The 19,562-nt window shown below is 44.8% G+C and overlaps 2 protein-coding genes across 2 annotated transcripts in view; both read right to left on the bottom strand.

The window, feature by feature from the left end:
• Nucleotides 1–1,176: 1,176 nt before the first annotated feature.
• On the bottom strand, nt 1,177–5,432 carry LOC308168911 (actin-binding protein IPP-like; the record flags this gene model as incomplete). Its single annotated transcript, XM_080543553.1, has 9 exons — nt 1,177–1,398; nt 1,774–1,994; nt 2,256–2,378; nt 2,468–2,605; nt 2,855–3,022; nt 3,769–3,924; nt 4,062–4,281; nt 4,527–4,738; nt 5,063–5,432. 9 exons carry the CDS (start codon nt 5,430–5,432, stop codon nt 1,177–1,179), a joined length of 1,830 nt encoding a protein of 609 aa, XP_080399679.1.
• Nucleotides 5,433–11,735: 6,303 nt separating this feature from the next.
• The window catches only part of LOC308168910 (ADAMTS-like protein 1), a gene marked incomplete at both ends in the record, with an annotated part of 91,685 nt that continues 83,858 nt past the window's right edge, over nt 11,736–19,562 (bottom strand). The window contains 10 exons of the mRNA XM_080543552.1: nt 11,736–11,842; nt 12,120–12,340; nt 12,922–13,040; nt 13,465–13,669; nt 14,423–14,543; nt 16,435–16,562; nt 16,984–18,019; nt 18,423–18,576; nt 18,758–18,937; nt 19,200–19,410. Of these exons, the coding sequence (XP_080399678.1) occupies nt 11,736–11,842; nt 12,120–12,340; nt 12,922–13,040; nt 13,465–13,669; nt 14,423–14,543; nt 16,435–16,562; nt 16,984–18,019; nt 18,423–18,576; nt 18,758–18,937; nt 19,200–19,410 (2,482 nt within the window). The remainder of the gene's footprint in view (nt 11,843–12,119; nt 12,341–12,921; nt 13,041–13,464; nt 13,670–14,422; nt 14,544–16,434; nt 16,563–16,983; nt 18,020–18,422; nt 18,577–18,757; nt 18,938–19,199; nt 19,411–19,562) is intronic.

Here is a 19,562-nt window from a genome sequence, read left to right as displayed (position 1 = left end):
AACGAAAAATGAACTGTACTGTAAAATTGTAATGAAAACATTTGACATTGATGAAATGAACAATTCCATAGCAAGAGCATACTGGAGTAAGTCAAGGTAAATCATAACTCATTCTTATTGGAACCTCTATTTAATGTCACACAATTCAGCACTGTCTCCATAGTAGTACAGACAGATTTAATACTTTGAAGTATTCTTTTTTGGCTACTTTACTTTCAAACAGCTTTCAAACATTTATAATGGCCCCTAATTCTAAAGTTTGCTAGCAAACCAACTGAGAAGTTTTAACTGCCTAGTGTGTTGATACATGTGTGTGTGTACAAGTGTGTCTTATCATTGCTAGCTGCAATTAACCAAATGAACAAAGGCAGAAGAAATATCAGAAATAATATTCACTACTTGACTCATGATTCATGTAATAAATCTCACACTATGAAGTCAAGTGTATTAAGAAAAATAACAAATAAAAAGAAGATGGGGAAGATAAATCTCTAATAATTAGGACGAGGAAGTAAAGTTTCACCAAAGATAAGGATCCCCTGACTGATGATAATATCATCAAATTGGCGCAAATAACCTTGTTCTAGATTTACAATAACCTTGTTCTAGATTTACAATAACCTTGTTCTAGATTTACAAAAAACCTTGTTCTAGATTTACAATAACCTTGTTCTAGATTTACAATAACCTTGTTCTAGATTTACAATAACCTTGTTCTAGATTTACACAGTTCACAATCTGAGAGCTAGTCGTGTGAGAATCATAGATGAGAGAAATAAATCTCTCAGGACAAAATGACAGAATGTATTTGATTTGTACAGAATAGTAGGACAATATAAAGCAAGACTGCATGGGGATCCCCTAGAAAAGTAAACACAGCTCAGCCTCATTCCCATAGCCACAAAGCACAAACCCAGGATAGAGGGCCTGAGTGAATGTGGTCTGGACTCTGTGGAGAAGGGTCATTGTGTCAGAGACATTGTAGAATGACAGAATACCTGCCCTGTGATCCAGGTACACTCCAACTCTGGAGCACAGAGACCCTGAGACTTTCGTCTTAACACCATTGTGTCTTAACCAATATTCACCATTGGAGTACCCTAAACACCAGGATCTTTCATTGTATCCAAAACCAGTCTCATTATTGGCTCTGGATGGAAACAGTGGACCTGTCTCTCAGAGGACGGCCACCCCTCCATCACAGCGGCTGGTGATCATGTTGCCGATCTCAGTCCAGGTGTCCAGGTGGGGGTCATAGATCTCCACTGAGTCCAAAGACACGGGTAGTGAAAAGTCTCCGCCGGTGGCCCCCCCAACAGCGTAGAGCAGACCATTTACGGCTGATACGGACACCCCCGCCCGCGCCACCGCCATAGGTGCCACCTCCACCCACTTCTCCTGTGGAAGGAAAGACACATTATGGTTAAAAGACACACAGTCACAGTCTTTGTACTAGTCAATAATACATGCTCATCTATTGCGATTCATAGAAAAAAAACATCTTTGACATAAATATCTCAGCTCTCTAACCTTTTAGTCTATCTTTTAGTCAATTGGGTAGACTCTGCGGCTTTATCTAAGTATACAGGCACCACCCTCCCCTCTATAGGCGACCATCATTTAGCATGGGCCAAGTCAGTTAACATGTATTTTGTTACATGTTATTGTTCAGTCAAAGGTCAATGTCCAATACACTAACTAATTGTACTAATTGTGAAGCCTTCTGTGTGACAGCAGAGACAGACACCAGACAAGAGACAGACAGGCTCCAACCTCCTCAGGACAGTACTTCTCCACCGTCTTCAGGCAGCCCAGCGCCTCGTTCCAGCCTCCCACGGCGTAGATGCAGTTGTTGAGGCAGGCCACGCCCACGTGTTCCCGTCGTGTAACCATGGCAGGCAGGGCGCTCCAGCGGTGGGAGATGGGGTCGTACATCTCGGCCGAGCACAGCTGCATCCTCTCGTGATCTCGTCCCCCGATCACGTAGATGAACCCTGCAGAGCGATCAAAGGCCACACAGATCTAGTTGGTTCAGAGGACCTTCCTAACAATAACATTACAATAACATTACGAGTGTTCATTAAGATCAAAGGGTAAATATGGTGTGAATATGGTATTACATTTTGCTTGTACATGTACTATATATATATACATTTCTTCTTATTCTTCTTATTTTATTTGTTTTTAATTATCACTGAATAAGCATGCTAGTCTCTAAATCATAGGTTCCTTAGTGATCTCTGGGAGAGCCTAACCCTGTAACTCGCAGCAGCCAAAATAGCATCGTGGAACCGCCATGTTTCCGATGATCTCCCACTTGTTCTCTGCCGGGTCGTAGCGCTCCATCGTTTCCCCAATCTCCGATCCGATCCAACCACCTGCAAGAGCACAGTAGTGAGGTCACATGATACTCTATTCACATCTACTTCCATGTACTGCATGTCCCAAGTGACAGGCTGGTGTTTACCTAGTGCGTAGAGCGCCCCGTGACAGGGGCAGACGCCAACTCCACAGCGTGGGAAATTCAAAGAGGCTACTGCCTCCCACTGCTTGGTCACTGGGTCATATCTCTCTGTGCAGTCGAATATCATGGAGCCCTTCTTGCCTGGGAAATAGCAAATGGAAAGCACAATTATATTATGTCAAATGGAAATTCCACTGTGAAATATCGACATGTCAAACATGTATGCATACAGTATGACTGTGATTGCATTATGGCACTTGTACATCGTTTTTGTTTTTACTCATGAACTTGAGGGACCACCATCTGTTGATTTCCACACTGTATAACGAAGTTGTTCTACTTCTACCTCTCACAGACAGACAGACAGACAGACTGAGTGCACTGTCTCACCTCCAACCACGTAGACCATGCCCTCCAGCACGGCCACACCCAGCCCACCGCGGGCCTGGTGCAGGGAGGACACAGTGGTCCAGTATTGACTGAAGGAGTCAAAGCGCTCCACACAGCTGAGGGCTCTGCTGTCACTCCAATGGACGCCCTGCAGCCGAGTGTAGCCTCCTGAGAGGGCGAAACCAGACGTGACGTGAGAGTGTTTTTACTACGCAAACGTAGGGAGATGAGGGCTGTATTGAAACGTGATAATCAAATGATTTTACAGGAACAACAAAGAGGTCTCCCCGCCACCTTTTTTGGTAAACAGCTGAGGGATGGGGCTGGAGAAATGTAACACATCTCAAATTAATAGACTGAGCTATGTATGCTTGGGCTCAAGAATTAATGGCTACAAATGTTAATTTCATTTTTTTATTTAACCTTTATTTAACCAGGCAAACATGTAAGAACAAATTCTTAGTTGCAAATGCAGCCTGACCAAAAAGCAGTGGCTCTTTGGGGGGGGGGAAGCTAGAAATAAAACAAGGTTAAGTAATACAATAAACAATAAAACAATAAAACAATAAAACAATGGCAAATACAGATGCATTAAAATACTAACAGTCAGAGAGAGGAGAGAGAGACGGAGGAGGTAGGGGTGAGGAAGAGCGGAGGTGAGGGATAGCGGGGGTAGTGGAGCAGGGGTACTTAAAATGAGGCAGTGATGGGTTATGGGATGGGTGAGAGACGGTGATCAACAGGTGCATTGATCGACTATGGTTCGCTGCAGGATTTGTTTGAAAGCAGTGAGTGAGGTGAGGGCGGTGAGTTTGAGGGTGTTTTGTAATGTTAACAAATCATTAATTTAAATGTCCAAAAATGTATATACCAATCCCAGACTGCCCCTTTTAAAGTTTACCACAGAGGCTTACCTATGGCATAAAGATATTTCCTGGCTTTTCTTCTGGGCCTCATCCTAGCAGGCTGTAACAGACTGTACATCTTATTCTCCTTGGGAGACTTGGTCACCTCTGTGTATTCCCTCAGCAGAGTCTGCAGTGCCACCCACAGGCTGAAGTCAGAAATGCCTGCAAGGAGAAATTAAATGACTAGTCAGTCAGTTTAATGCATGGAATCATCCAGTGCTGTCAAGTCGTGAGTCGTCAAGGTGAGCTCCAGGCTTCTCTGTGTACTGCCTCTGAACTGTACTGTGGGTCTCAACTACCTTCGATGTACTTGAAGAGTCTCTGTGGGGAGAGCAGAGGGAAGCGTACAGGATCCAGCACCTCCACCACATGCTTCTTCCTCTTGGCCACGTCCTGCTGCAGCCAGTCCATGGCTGCCGTGAACACCTGGTACTCGTCCTCAATCCTCAGCTCCTCGCTGCGCAACAGCTTCACCAGTTGGTCCTTCGACAGGCCCCAGAACTCATCAGACACACACACCTAGACAGACAGAGTTTCTTTGAGTTTCTTCTTTTAGTTTTTATGTGTTGGCTTGAACGTTTTTTTTTACTGATTTAAAGATGGGATATTCGTTTCTGTCATAGCTACATACAAAGTAGATTAAAATGAGTGGTAAGGAGAGAGATCCTGCCTTGGAGAAGTCATTTAGGAACTTAAATATACAAATTATAGAAAAGGAAGATAAAGGGAAAGAGAGGGATGAGGAAGGAAAGAGAATGTTGCACCTGCAGGAAGTGGACATGGATGTAGTTCTCAGTGAACTCCAGCATGTCCAGACAGGCGATCTGCTCCAGGAACTGGTAGACACCAACGCAGTTAGATGGGTCCATGTGGCCCTTGAGGAACTCTCCACAGATGGACACCACCTCACTCAGCTGCAGCATGTCTGCTGCCACCATCAGCTCCTGCATGTTCTCCACTGTCACGTTGATCATACCTGGGGGGGTGGGGGGGGCAAGCAGCTCAGACTTCATTCAGAGAGATGCACACAAACAAAGAAGCTATCCTACCATCAATCAAAATAAGCATCACCTAGGCTATATAACATGGTGGTGCAATTCATGTGTATTAGCTTTCTGAACATTGTCTGTTGACTGAGAATAATAGCTAAAGAAAGGACCTTAAATACATAAACACACTAGTGTAATGAATGAACTAATGTCCTATGCATGAATGATACAAACAATATATCTTTCTCTTTCGACTTCTAATCGTTGTGTAGATACTGTCTGTGTATGGAGAGCATGTATCCTGTGAGGACCTGTGTAGACAAACTCCAGCAGGACCTCGAAGACTTCGGCCTCCACTCCCAGGATCTGGACCTCCTCCTTGTCAGCCTCACTCATCCCCCCGGAGAAGAGGGCAGAGAAGTAGGGGCTGCTGGCAGCCAGGACCAACCTGTGCACACTGAAGACCCGTCCACCCACCCTCAGCCTCACGTCACAGAAATCTGTGCGGAGCCTCATCTTGTTCATTTGGGCCAGTATGAGTCGAGCATAGCGGTCAGAGGCATAGAGAGCCTGCTCAGGGGACCCCAGAGTCCCCACAGCAGCAGCGGTGTCACCATGGCTGCTACTCCAAGAGATGGAGGTAGAGGCAGGTGGGGAACGAGGTGGACCCATTAAGGACATGGTGACTCAGTCACAGAGACAGGGGCTGTGGTGTGTCCACCCGCCTACAGCTTCATGGCACAAGATTCTCTAAGCAGACACGTCATCTGACTCTAGGGCAAAAAGGAAGACACACATGACTGTGACTGACACTCTTTCAAAAGTCATAAATTAAATTATTCATAGTTCATTAAGTCATAGTAATACATGGAGCAAAGATGTGGTGCTATTGTTTAATCGTGACTTCAGCTTGAGTGTTTGTATATACAAGACATTGTGAGGGATATGTGCTTGTCCCTATTGAGTGCAATTGATGCATTATGTAGACTGTTAACTGTTTTCTCAACAGATCCATTTGTGTCATTATAGTCTTTATTTTTGTACACATCATCATCTGATCTTGTTCAAACTTGCACATGACACATTTCCTTAAGCAAATTTCATATTTCACCAAAACAAAATAAAGTAGCAATGCGTAATAACATAATTTCCACAATAGCTCAGCTTAAATCCATAGTTTTAGTCTAGCTGCAGAATAACAGACTTGTATATTTAGGTGGGCTAAAATCAGACATATTGTGCTGTAGCTAAATAAGTATAATAACATAAGAACATGTTATCTTTACAAGATGTGCAGCAGCATCAGTTGTTTAGGTGTCGTGAGCTTAGAATGATAAGGTTCTATCTCCGTTTAGGGCAGTTCAGAGATATTGAGCGTCAAAGTTTTTACATTCCATTATGTTTTATGAGATGGAACCTTTGTATTTTATTAATTACTAACTCAAAAATGTCAACATTTAAAAAATAACATCACACAGGCATTAATAAACACATAATGGATCAGATTATGTAAAAAAAACTCAATTTTGACAAAAATGGAGATAGAACCTTATCATTCCAAGCTCACGAAATATCGAAAACACCAAAGACCAAAACCTTGCGCCACGTGGACAGTTTCTTCCCCATGGCAGAGGGCCTCACAAACAAGCACCCTGCCTCTCATTGACTTTGAGACGAATTCTAATTCTGAGCTACCCAGCACTGCAGCATCTATCTATCGAAACATCGTTAAACCCTTTCCACCTCCAAAATAAGACTTTGCAAGCCCACAAAGTTTCTTCTGGAACTTTTTATTCTAGTTGATGATTAACACCAACCAACTGCTTGGTGACTGTGCAAAAGCACTTTCAAACTGTATTGAATCAATTAGATCTCATGAATGTTGGTTAAAATACTGTATTATTTGTTTTCTCCCAACAGCATGTACTCAGTGTGATGATGCTATTGGGAGAAGAAATTAAGAACAACTAAAGTCATTCAAATAAATACATTTTGACCCAGAACTCGTTACCTTCAGCAGATTCAGACGAAATGGTCCTGGTGGAGGGACTTCCTGCTTCTGCGTGTTAAGTCCGACGTCAAAAGTGACGTTTAGCCATTTCCGAGTCCAAACCAGAAATTCTCCGCACCAGAGTACCTGTGAACTACAGCGGTAGAATGACAGTTTAATCGTTTTTTAGACTCGGATCTATTCATTCAACAAGGGACACAGCCCTTTCCCGTTTTCTCCATATTGTCAGGGTATTTGAGCCTCGGAAAAGCGCTATATAAATAGAATTAATTATTATTATTATTTCGGCATTTCGAAGACAGCGCCTCAGCCAACGTTGGACCCGGAAACACGTCACGACTTAACAAGACCAAGACCACTGCAAAATTATAAGTATCTCTGGTTTTACTATTTATAGGTATGTGTTTGAGTAAAATGTTTTTTTCTTCTATAAACTACAACATTGTTGTCATTTAGAAAATGTATTTGCAGAAAATGACAACTGGTCAAAATGCCATAAACTATGCAGTGTTTTCAGACCTTCAGAAAACAAGTTCATATAAATGTTTTAAACAACACAACAATGTTTTGTGTAGGAAGAGTTCAGAAATCAATATTTGGTAGAATAACCCTGATTTTCAATCACAGCTGTCATGCGTCTTGGCTCTCCACCACTCACATTGCTGTTGAGTGACTTAATGCCACTCCTGGCACAAAGATTCAAGCAGCTCGGCTTAGTTTGATGGCTTGTGACCAAGAAGCAATTTTTCTTCCAGAACAATGTTGTACGTGGCTTGATTTATGTGTCCTTCACAGAGACACATCTGCCCGATTCCAGCCTTGCTGAAGCACCCTCAGATCATCACCGATCCTCCACCAAATTTCGTAGTGGGTGCGAGAGACACTGTGGCTTGTAGGCCTCTCATCTGAGTCATCAGAGAAGATGACCTTACTCCAGTCCTCTATAGTCCAATCCTTATGGTCTTTTGCAAACCTCAGCCTGGCTCTTCTTTGCTTCCATCATTGATGAGGGGCTTTTTTCTAGCTTCATCCCTTCCCTTAGGTGCCTGTTTCCAACCATCCTCGCCGTGCACTTCACCCCAGCTGACGTTTGTCATTCTTCATAGGTCACTTGATGTCATCCTCCGGTTGTTGAGTGACATTCTAATGAGTTGGCGGTCATCCCTGTCAGTGGAGAGTCGTTTTCACCCTCTGCCGGTCTGTAGCTTTGTCGTCCCCAATGTCTGCTGCTGCTTGACCTTGTTCATATGAACCTCCGTCTTTGACATATTATGGATGGAAGCAACCTGACACTCACTGTATTTTCCTCACTCCAAACTTTCATTTTCAACTCTTCTGCCATGGTCAATCGTTATTTTTGATTCCAATTCTGATTCCAATTCCAATTCCTACTAGCACTGTTTTTGCCATCCAGCTGATCCTATTGCAAGAGGATAGTGATGACCACAGCAGGGGTTTTATACTTGTCCTTGTTAAATACGATTTGGTTCAGGTGATCACCTGATCAGTACCTCACTCGGAATGTTACCATTTCTTTAGCTGTATAGTTTTATCGAGTTAATACCATTGTCTGGTCTACATTTCATGTGAATAGCTGCAATGGAAATATGTTGAATTAAAGAATGGTTGCTGTGTTAAATACTTCTTTGTTCTTTCCCTCACTGTATGTCTTATAGATTGCATTGTACATTTCCTTCACTTTGTCCTCCATGGTTAAGTCATGTAAGGCCTCTACATCTACAGTATGCTGTCTAGTTAGTTTAGTGGCTAACTTTCTACCCTCTTTACCCACAATAAATGGTGAATACTACCCGCTACACATTTCAAAATAATAACATATGTTATTTATTTATTATTTATAGAAAACAGAGTCAGTGTATACGTTTGAAATACGATAGCTAATAGCAGTTTATTAAATGCTTTGAAAGAGAGAATGGCTTTGAGAGTTAGTAATCGGGGTGCAAGGGGGTGGAAGGTTGCTAGGGAGAAATGTGGGGTGAGGGTGGCAGCAGGGTTTTCCCCACATGCAACAGCATTAACTATGTCTGAAGTGGGATTCGAACCCACGCCTCCAGAGGAGACTGCGACCTGAACGCAGCGCCTTAGACCGCTCGGCCATCCAGACTTCGACATCGCGGTTAATAGTCGGCTCAAAAAAAGAAAAAGAAAAAAAAGAAGACGTGATTAAAATTGCCTGGGTTGGAATTCAACAGACACAGGAATAGAATAGTTGCCATACATCAGAATCAGAATCAGAATCAGAATCGCTTTTATTACATCTCACTGTACAAGTACACAAGAGTAAACTTCTTTGGCTTTGGTTGGTCAACATTGGCATTGCAGCATTCAGAATCAAAAAACACAATACAAATAAGTAACCCTACATTGATAAAGTAATAATACATCTCATACATGGAGAGATGCTGATTTAAGAAACATTTGGAGTGGTCTCAACATTTTTTTCGAGAGCTTTGTGGCCTTAAAGATGGTGTGTAGTATGACTTATTTATTTGTGTGTGTGAGAGAGAAAGAGAGAGAGAGAGAGAGAGAAATTCTCAAAAGATTTTAAAACATTACATTCCACTGGGTTCTTATTTAATTTAATCCATATTTACCAGAAGTGTGAAACCACACCACATGCCAATCCTTAATGGTTACAGTTTGTGTGGTGTATTTGATTAAAGTGTTATTTTAAGCTAATTTCCTTTGGAGCTTTCAACATTTAGAACAACCATAAAGTGTGACTGGACATCTCCTGGTTCTGTGTCTATGCATAGCTGATTTATTTGTGTGTGTGTGTGTGTGTGTGTGTGTGTGTGTGTGTGTGTGTGTGTGTGTGTGTGTGTGTGTGTGTGTGTGTGTAAGTAAGTAAGTAAGTAACCAGAACCCCTAAGCTTTTGCTCACAGGTGTGGAGAGGTAAGTCCTCTCCCTGCTATCCAATGTGGTCTAATTTTGGGGACAACAAACCAAATTCTTATCCTTTTGTGCCACTGGTGGCAGAATCTAAAGAAGTGTACAGGCAACAACTTCTAGACTTCTCCAGTTGTAAAAGAAACAAATGACTACAGTATTTGACAATTTCCTAGAAAGTTGCACTTAGTTGTCATCACAATATGAATATAAAAAAAGCAAAGAGCAAAAAAAAGGCTTCATGAAAGGAATGTAATTGACTTTATTGTCTAATGAGTGACCAGGCTTTGACATAAAAAGTAACACAGCAAGTCTACAGAGGAGGCCACCATAGCATGTTCATAGCACACGTCACCTAGGGTACAACAATGTACACTCACATTCTACCAAACCCTTTAATCGTTACCAAACATTTTTAATTTGCACAGAAACACACATAGTAATAAATAGTTCAAAGACAGTACAGAGAATAACTGTAGCAAAACACATATCTACAAAACCTGAGAGTAAGTGAAACTCTCCTGGTAGAAACATTACTATCTGATTGCCTATAATATCAACCAACTAGTGCTTGGGTGTCTGGGCGAGCACTTTTAATCTGCATTGAATAATTAAAGTCTGGAGATTATTGTCTAATAATCCAATGTCGGTTAAAACAGTATTTGTTTTCTCTTAATAGCATGAGCAGTGTGATGGAGCCAATGAAATAGTTCCAAAAGTGCAAACGCTGCACACCTGGTGTACCAGGCAAGCTAAATGAAGTACAATTAAAGTAATTCAATGAAAATTATTTTGACCCAGAACTCTTTATGGAGACATTTTATGCTTGGATAGCATGACGGTTATATTGCAGTCTAAATGTGTGAGGCAGCACTGCTTAAGTCTGGAGAGAAGCTCAGAACACATTTAGCAGTAGCCAGTAAAAAGTAGCCACAGTAAAGGGTTGGAGGAGAGATATTCAGACTGGTCTGGAGGAGGGTTAAGTGGACTAGCCATGCGTTCAGAACTGGCATGACATCCCAAAGTGGTTAAAGAGACTTCCTTGTGTAATGTAACAACAAATCCAAATCCTGACACATAAAAAAATCAAGATACTTACAACAAATATCAACAACTGTGGAACACAAATACGTTAAGATAAAATCTCAACAAGCCATGTTCTTAACAAAGACTTGGGGAAGAATTGAGTGCAAAAACAGGTGTCGCACCTTTTTACTCTGTCTTAGATGTTTGAGTTTGTGCTCTTACTGACTATACAGCTGTATTGTTTCATCATCATTATCACAACACGGACACTGTATCATATTGAGTGTTTTAAATTAATATGAGCCTTTCGGGAATTGTCCCACTATATTAGTGCAATCTATGCCATAATAAACATGTTCTCTTTGATGATGTTAATTTGGAGTTAAAACCCATTGGAGTAAAGGTATCTAATTGCAGATCTCCTCTTTTAATTTGAGCTGATTCATAAGATGGTGGTTAGAAAACAACAAAGATAAAAACATTAAAAAGAAGGTCTTTGATGGAAAAAAAAGACACACTTTCAGTATCCAGTGGTAGCAACACATACTTTTCACTAATTGTCTTTTAACGTGGGTTTCTGTCTTTATGGCTGTCCAGTGGCTCAACGGCCCCCTATGACTTGTCCATGGTGATTGGCTAGGACAGAGTCACACAGCATTCTCTCTGAGGCTCGCAACGGAACTCTGACAAAGTGTCTCATCGCTTTTCTGTCCATTGGAAAAGCATTGTCATGAACAACAGGAAAAAACAACATAACCAAAGCCTTCATAAGGTTTAATTAACAGTGATGCCCTCTCTTACAAAAACAAACGTATTTGAGGCCAGTCCCCTAAGTTTCTCCTTAGTTTGTTGGGGAATGTGGATCACATCCACACTTGGTAGGGGCATTGAAACCCTCCAAACCCTCCAAACCCTCCAGCACACTCCTGTCCCTGCTCCTGGCCCATTCGCACAGGACGGTATGTAGGGGGGATGGGGTCTCTGTTCTGTGTGTCTATTGGACCTGTCCCTTGTCCCTGAGACCCCCCGCCTCCTCTCAGGTGTCTCTGCAGGACTGGCAGCAGCGGGTCTTGAACTGGGGCAGAGGACAGAGCTCCAGCTGCCGTACCTTCTCACAGTACCTGGTGCTGTCCCGACACTCGCCTGCTGACACACACACACACACACACACACACGCACACACACACACACACACACACACACACACACACACACACACACACACACACACACACACACACAGAGAGGGAGAGTCATTTATAATGGTGTTTCTAGTGGGAGAAATCATATTTTAACTTTCAAAACTAGAACACTGCAGATAAAATGAGGACTAAAATGGGCCTACTATACTTGTACATGAGATGAGATACTGTTACTGACAGTATAGTTAAGGATAGTGACATAGTGATACTAAACTCACCTCTTCCACAGGACAGGATATTGCATCGTTGCCAGCTGGGGGGGCGTGGCCTCCACGTGCAGTGGTGCTCGCGCGTGGGCTTGCCACTGCGGCGAAGGGCACAGGTCACATGGCGTGACTGGAAACCGTGGCGCCCGCAGGTGGCAGTGCACTGTGTCCAGGGCCCCACACGCCACTGCAAGGCACACGCCTCCGTTGTGCAGTTCCTGTGTGATGTAGGCCTACCCACACACACACACACACACACACACACACACACACACACACACACACACACACACACACACACACACACACACACACACACACACACAAATGCAGATTTGTGATATTACTCTCTTGTTCAGATGGCATTGTATGTGTATTTGTCTCACAAAATGTTTCTGTAAATGTATCTGTAATACCTCTATCTATACAGTACTATCTTAAAATGTACCAATTGTTTTGTTCTTATATAACAGTAAATCCTTTTAGATTAGATTTAACCTTTTTGTCTAACAAAAGTATAACAAAAACATTGTTTCGCTGTAGGCACAGGTTCAGAAGTAGTCAGCTCCCCTGGAGCAATCAGGGGTTAAGTGTCATGCTTAAGGAAACAGATGCAGTGGTAGACACCTTAGATATGATGCCAGCAACCCTCCAGTCACCAGCTCACATGTAGCTCCCTCCTGAGGCGGGGATCAAACCAGCAACCTTCGGATTGCTAGCTGGCCTCTCTGACCTCGACTACCTGCCTCTCTAACCTCTAGGCTACCTGCCGCCCTGATGAAACGTTGAGCAAGGGTAGCAAACATTGCAATACTGGACTTGCCTGTGGAGGGCGCTGCACATCCTTTGGGGGACTTTGGTGGCATTCCCATCCTGGCAGAAGACATGGCAGTGCTGCGTGGCCAGACGAGGTCCCACACAGTGACCATGACACTGGAACACACAGATGTCATACCATTTATTGTACATATGGAAATGTTAGCAGTCATTCATACAGCATCTGTATGCATGATTCTTGTTTGATTGGGGCCTTCTTGTGTTATCCAAAAGTCTTAAAATAAAAAGACTCACACACACCTTTCAGTGTGGAAAAAAAATCACTAAGCTGCCACCTTGTGGACAATTTAAAAACTCACCATCATCCCTGGGATTCTTTAAAAAAATGTTTTACCACTATAAAAAATTGTGTTGTGGTGATTTTCATAGAGTGCTTTTCATTTACATCAAATCTGAAAATGCTTTGATGTATGAATGTATGAAATCAAACATGAATAGCTGGGATTGGGAAATAGATCCTTCGCCCAAATAGTGCAATAAAGTACATTCCGCAGAGATTGCCATGGGCAGGTTTACTCACCGGACCCCAAGGAGTGGAAGCCCACCTCACACAGGGCAGAGGGTTGCAGGGCCGCGTGTCCGGGGGTCTCTTCCCTGCCCCCGCACAACGCTGCCTGTCCACCTCGCTGGCACCGCCCTCCGGCCCCCGCTGGCAGCTCACCCTGCGGCTCTGCAGCCCCCCCCCACAGCTGACTGAGCAGGGGGACCAGGGGGACGCTGACCATCTACGCCACCGGAGAAAGAGGAGATAGATCAGGTGGGTACACAATCACTATCCTGCAGTTGTCCGGCCTATTCTTGCAACTGATGGCTGAGGAGTCAGTGGGGAGTCAGTGCACTCCTAACACACACACACACACACACACACACACACACACACACACACACACACACACACACACACACAGAGAGAATGAATGAGAGCTGGCTTTTCATTTACTGACAGACAGTACAGTAGGATGTCAGAGACTAGACAGGAAACTCCTCTTGTGCTGAGTGGAGCTCTATAAAACCCCACTCCACCGCTCTCTCCGCGTCATTTCACTTCACTACGCTGCGATCCCTCTCTGCGTCTAGGAAGAGTCCACCATAAGGACCAGAATACTGTAGGAACAGCAACAGCCCAGCTGTGGTGCCATCGCCTCTGCTGATTGGAACACGGTGCTTGCAACTCCAGGATTATGGCTTTGATTGCCACCAGGCCACATTCACTGCACATAATGTGTTTACTATAACTTACAATGGTTAAAAGTGTCAGCTAAATGACCATACTGCATACATTGCAAGGTACCAAATACGCATTGCTATGCAGTGCTTAAACACACACAACGATGTATGCCAATTGGTACAGTACCAGTCAAAAGTCTGGACACACTTCCCCATTCAATTGTACTTTTGACTGGTACTTTATGTTGTTGCAGCATGGGCAGATAGTAGGTTAGGGTCATGTTGAAAAGTTTACAGTAACACAATCCTACTTTAGGGGGCAGGCTTGTCCATGGCAGGGCTCTGGTGCGTGGCTGCTGTTACTGCTCTCTCTACACAGAGACACGTTCTCCGCCATGCCATCACCTTGGAGACTGTTCCCTTCTTTGTCACCTAAAAATACAAACATACCAAGAGACAAAATCACAAAATAAATTATACGGCCAGCACTCTCAAATATAAATATACATGATGGTTTAATGCATAATCAGCACTGTGGATGCAATTCATGTCCTTCTTTAGCCCTGTGTTTTAAACACTCAAGCACTCAAAATATTTGTTTTAACTGAATAACCTAACTTAACCTAACTGAATACATTTTGTATCTGCAATCTGCCCTACTGCTAGCTATTTTCAGCAAGGTTATGGTTTGACAACTGATATAGGTATCAGTTGTGTCATATAGGGTCTATCATGTATTAGCTTGACTTGAATGTACTGTACAGCACTTTGTGTTTCAAGTCGTGTGTAATGCATATCCTCCTTGAGACGAGTGAAGTGTCGGAAATACACCCATGATACGTGGCCTTTTGCTAGGTTGTACTTGAAAGGCTCGGAAGACATAGTTTGGACCCTTTTCAACACTTTAAGCCCCTTATCCCCTCCATTTAGATTAGGAGAGCAGGCGCACCCACTTTAATCTGCTTTGAAACGCTGCCTGGAGTCTGTAATCGTTGTCGGATGGGGAGGGAAAGGCCGGTGCATCAGGAAACCGACAGTGGCGGCTCTTTGTTCACAGTGTGGGGAGGTCGCGACTAATCATGCTCTGTGGAGAGGACAGTCGGCGCGGCTTGGAGGTGACCCCAGCCACGTGCTGCGGAAATTCTCCACCGCTGACTCAGCAGGATTGGCCTCCAGAGTTTGGTGTGTGTGTGTGTGTGTGTGTGTGTGTTTGTGTGGAGCTGTTGTTAAAGAATGAAGATTTTCTAGGTCTTGGAAGATTTAATCTTGAAGATTTGCTAGGTTGAATTAGGTGTGAATTGTAGTTCTGGCCTTGGATTTTAGGACCATCCAAGACTAGGAATGGACACCAACATCACATAAAAACATGCCGTAGCGAGGGGGGGGTCGGACGGTTTGAACGACCCCCCCCCTCCCCTCACGACCAAAGCCCCTTTTAAATAACGACGTGCAATAATTCTAAAGTAATCAAAAATGATCTAAACCAAACTGAAGCCCTAACGTTGTTAAAAGCACCACTTTTAGAGCAACTGTGATTCTCCTTCCATTGCAAATGATTGCATTCAAACTGGCGCGCGACATACACAACGTACACAGCGACACATTAAAGAATACGCACATAGCTTGCTACAACCAGAGCCAGCCGGCTGCAGTCCCAAAATGGGTCAGAAGGAGGACGTAGTTTGGAAGAAAAAGAAAACAGCAGCCCCACTGTCTCAGAACTACGGAGCCCCCCTGGGGTCACATGGTAGAAAGAAAATATTTGATGTGTGAATCCGTTCCCTCGGTTTTGTAATTCGTTCCCTCGGTTTAGTAATCCGTTCCCTCGGTTTAGTAATTCGTTATGGTTATGGTTAGGGTTAGGCCCTACGAGCCAGAATGATCGCAAGGATTAGGGTTAGGGTTAGGGTTAGAATCCCTGCGATCGTTCTGGCTCGTAGGGCCTAACCCTAACCCTAACCCTAACCATAACCCTAACCCTAACGAATTACTAAACCGAGGGAACGGATTACTAAACAGAGGGAACGGATTACTAAACCGAGGGAACGAATTACAAAACCGAGGGAACGGATTCACACATCAAATCATTTTTTTCTACCCTGTGACCCCAGGGGGGCTCCATACAGAACATTGAACAGATGTTCAGAAAAACAGCCAAACAGGGTAGGGTTGTTATATTAACCTAACTAGCTAGCCTACTACTAGCTACGTTATTAGCAGGCTGGCTACGGGTCTGCACTACTAACGTTCTTATCCGAGTGAGTCGGATATGGTACTGCATGTAAGTAGCATGTTCTTAATATGTTGATAACGTGTCTCTTACCTGACATCTGCAGCTGTGAGGACAGTGAGGTAGAGCCCAGGCGGTTCCTGGCGGTGCAGGTGTAGAGTCCAGTGTCCACATTGCCAGGAGCTTGGATCCTCAGGGAACCGCCTGGCAAGAGGCCTACTCTGCCACCACACAAACAAGACAGCCACTGAACCCAGGACAGTTCTTATGCAAACAAGACAGCCACTGAACCCAGGACAGTTCTTATGCAAACAAGACAGCCACTGAACCCAGGACAGTTCTTATGCAAACAAGACAGCCACTGAACCCAGGACAGTTCTTATGCAAACAAGACAGACACTGAACCCAGGACAGTTGGTTCACCAAAAACAGATGGGGCACAATCCTAGTGGTGACACGGAGCATAAACACTGTCCATGAAAATATAACGCCTAGGTAAAAACATACAAATGTTGTTACTATAGTAATTGCAGTGTTACTACACAGGTATAGAGGCACAACTGTTACCGACGTGTCTACAAAGCCAAATTATTCCAAGAATAGTCTTTGTCTATGTCTAATCACGAGCCAGGTTCTCCTTACCTGCTACTGTAACAAAGCTCCTTCCCGTCCTTTGCCCAGACGATGGTGGGCTCAGGGTTTCCCAGTGCTTCGCACCACAGCTCCACACTCGACGTCTGTCTGGACAGCAGGACCAGGGTCCCCACATGGGCCACCACCACTTCCGAAGACGACACTCCACCAACCTTGTGGGGTCTCTGGATCATAACAGGGCCTCTGGGCCTGGTGGCCTGGGTAGAGGCTTTGACGTTGGGCTTGTAAGTGAGGGGGCCCTGGGTGGAGGATTCAGGCCCCTCCGAGGGGTGCAGCGTGGACTCGTTGCTCTCCCCCTGGCTCCTGGTCAGGTCACTGAGTAGCTGAGTGATGAGCTGTTCCCCCTTAGATTCTCCCAAGCCCTCAGACAGGTTGTGGATGACCTCATCGAGTCGATGGGTGTCCACCACCAACATAATGGGACTGGAGGGTTCCAGCAGGGACTCTTCGTCTTCCAGGGTGGACCTGTTCCTTTCGCTGGAGTCGGGAATCTCCACGAAGCCGAGGCTGTCTTGGGTGGAGCCTTTGAGGTTGAGGAGGCGTTGGACGATGGCGTCGTATTGACTGAGAGAGAGACGCAGCTCCTTGGCCTTCTCTCCCGCCATCACTACACCCGGCTGGCTCGCCTTCCCCTGGGCGCTGGCGAGCCAAGACTCACCTTCGGGCACAGAGAGCTTCTGCTTACCACCGATGAGCCGGAGCACAAAGTGCTCCTGGTTCTGACCCACTACACATGTATAGACTCCTGCGTCAGAGGGCCGGAGCTGTTGGATCTTGACGTAGCCCACCGGGGTGAGCGAGAGGTGCGGCGAGCCGGCCAGAGGCTTCCCCTCCTTTAGCCACTGGATGTGGCCCTTGCGTAAGCGGCGGGTAGGGCAGCGAAGGACTACTGAGGTCCAGGGGAGCAGGTAGGCGTAGCCACCCACCACAAACTGCAGCTTCTTGCCCTTCTTCCACTGGATGTACACTTTCCTCTGAGCCAGGATGCTGGGGTCCGGCTTCACAACCACTGGCTTGATGGTCTCTGGGAGGAAAAAGGAATAGCACAGTTTTACTCAAACATCAAAGTTAAGCAAAATGCATCTTTATAAGAGGTATGAGATCTTCAACTCATCTGAACACTCAACTACGAGAACTCTTATTGTAACTGAAAACAAATCAGACTGAAAACAGTTATAAATGTATTTTATATTTTTAATCGCTGTTGTTTTCAATTGAGAATTTCTACAATTGTAATTCAGTTCAGACAGAATGGACCTCAACCTTGACTTACACACATGGCATGGCAAGAAATGCAGCTCAAGTGGATTCATAGTTGACTAGGGAATGTTATGCTTGCTTGCCTAACCTCTCTTGCGACATTCTCTCTCTGGCTGACAGTATGAATGAACAGTATAGGACTCGTGCCCAAACAGAGGATCTCTTACTCTCACAGGGCCTTAGGGAGCATGCTCGGACTCTGGTGGGCTGGGGTGTAGCAGCGCAGGCCTCTGGGGCTACGGTCTGGAGCTGCCCTCCCTCCCCTGGCCTCCGGCACACCGCCTGCAGCCTCTGGGTCCCCTCTCCACAGGTGGTCGAGCACTAGCCAATGGAAAGATAGGAACACATAGGAACTACTAACTACCTGGTACCAAATGATACACACATATCGGTGCCTGTTGTTTTTAACTAAAATTGTTTCTAACAGGCTCTAGATTAGAATTAATACTTCGCTTGATTGGTTGATTGATTGATTGATTGATTGATTTAGATGCATCAGTACCTGCAACCAGTCTGTGGTGGCCCATCGAGGCGGGCACTCTTGTTGGCCACAGGGTTGCTTGGTTGGGGGGATCAGCGAGGGGCAGAAGGTGTCAGGCAGTTCGAGGACACTGCCGTCCGCCAGTCTCTGCTTACACAGCATCTCTCGCCTCTGGGTCCCGCCACCACAGCTACGGGAACACTACGTGGACCAATAAATGGTTAATTTCAGGTATTTTAGTCAATCACTTTGCATTGTTTTTATTTCTAGTAGTGGCTAAAGTGAATTGAAGTAAACCCTTCTTGCCCCATAGACCATTTAAGTAAGGAACCATCTGACTTTTCGTTTTTGTAAAAGAGTGACCTATCCCTTTACCAAAGGCTAATTGTGGAAAACGGATATTGGGAACATTCATTTTCCATTCAATCCACTAGTCCCAGTGTCCCGCACAATGAGGTCCTACCTGTCCCCAGTCACGTGGGTCCCACATGGGGGGGCAGTCGAAGCGGTTGCAGGCCTGGACAGGGCTGGGCTTTGGGGTCCGACACTCCTCGTCCCTCACGTTCTCTGTGCGGTTGCTGTCCCTGGAGGGGCGGTGAGTGCAGGCCACGTTGCGGGTAATGAGACCCACGCCACAGGTGGCAGAGCACAAACTCCACTCTCCTGTTTCCCACCTGCATCAACACAGACAGGAAGGCAGATAGGTGGTCAAAAGGACGGTCAAAAGCTATGAAGAAGCTGTCTATGGTCGAACCAACAGTAATAATAATAATAACTTTAATTTATATAGCGCCTTTCAAAAACCCAAGGACGCTGTACAAGGGGA

This window comes from Nansenia antarctica (genome assembly GCF_963989245.1).
Source record: "Nansenia antarctica genome assembly, chromosome: 12".
Taxonomy (NCBI): Eukaryota; Metazoa; Chordata; class Actinopteri; order Argentiniformes; family Microstomatidae; genus Nansenia; species Nansenia antarctica.
Note: the sequence above shows the minus strand (reverse complement) of the source record. Positions and strands in the feature narration are given on the sequence as shown.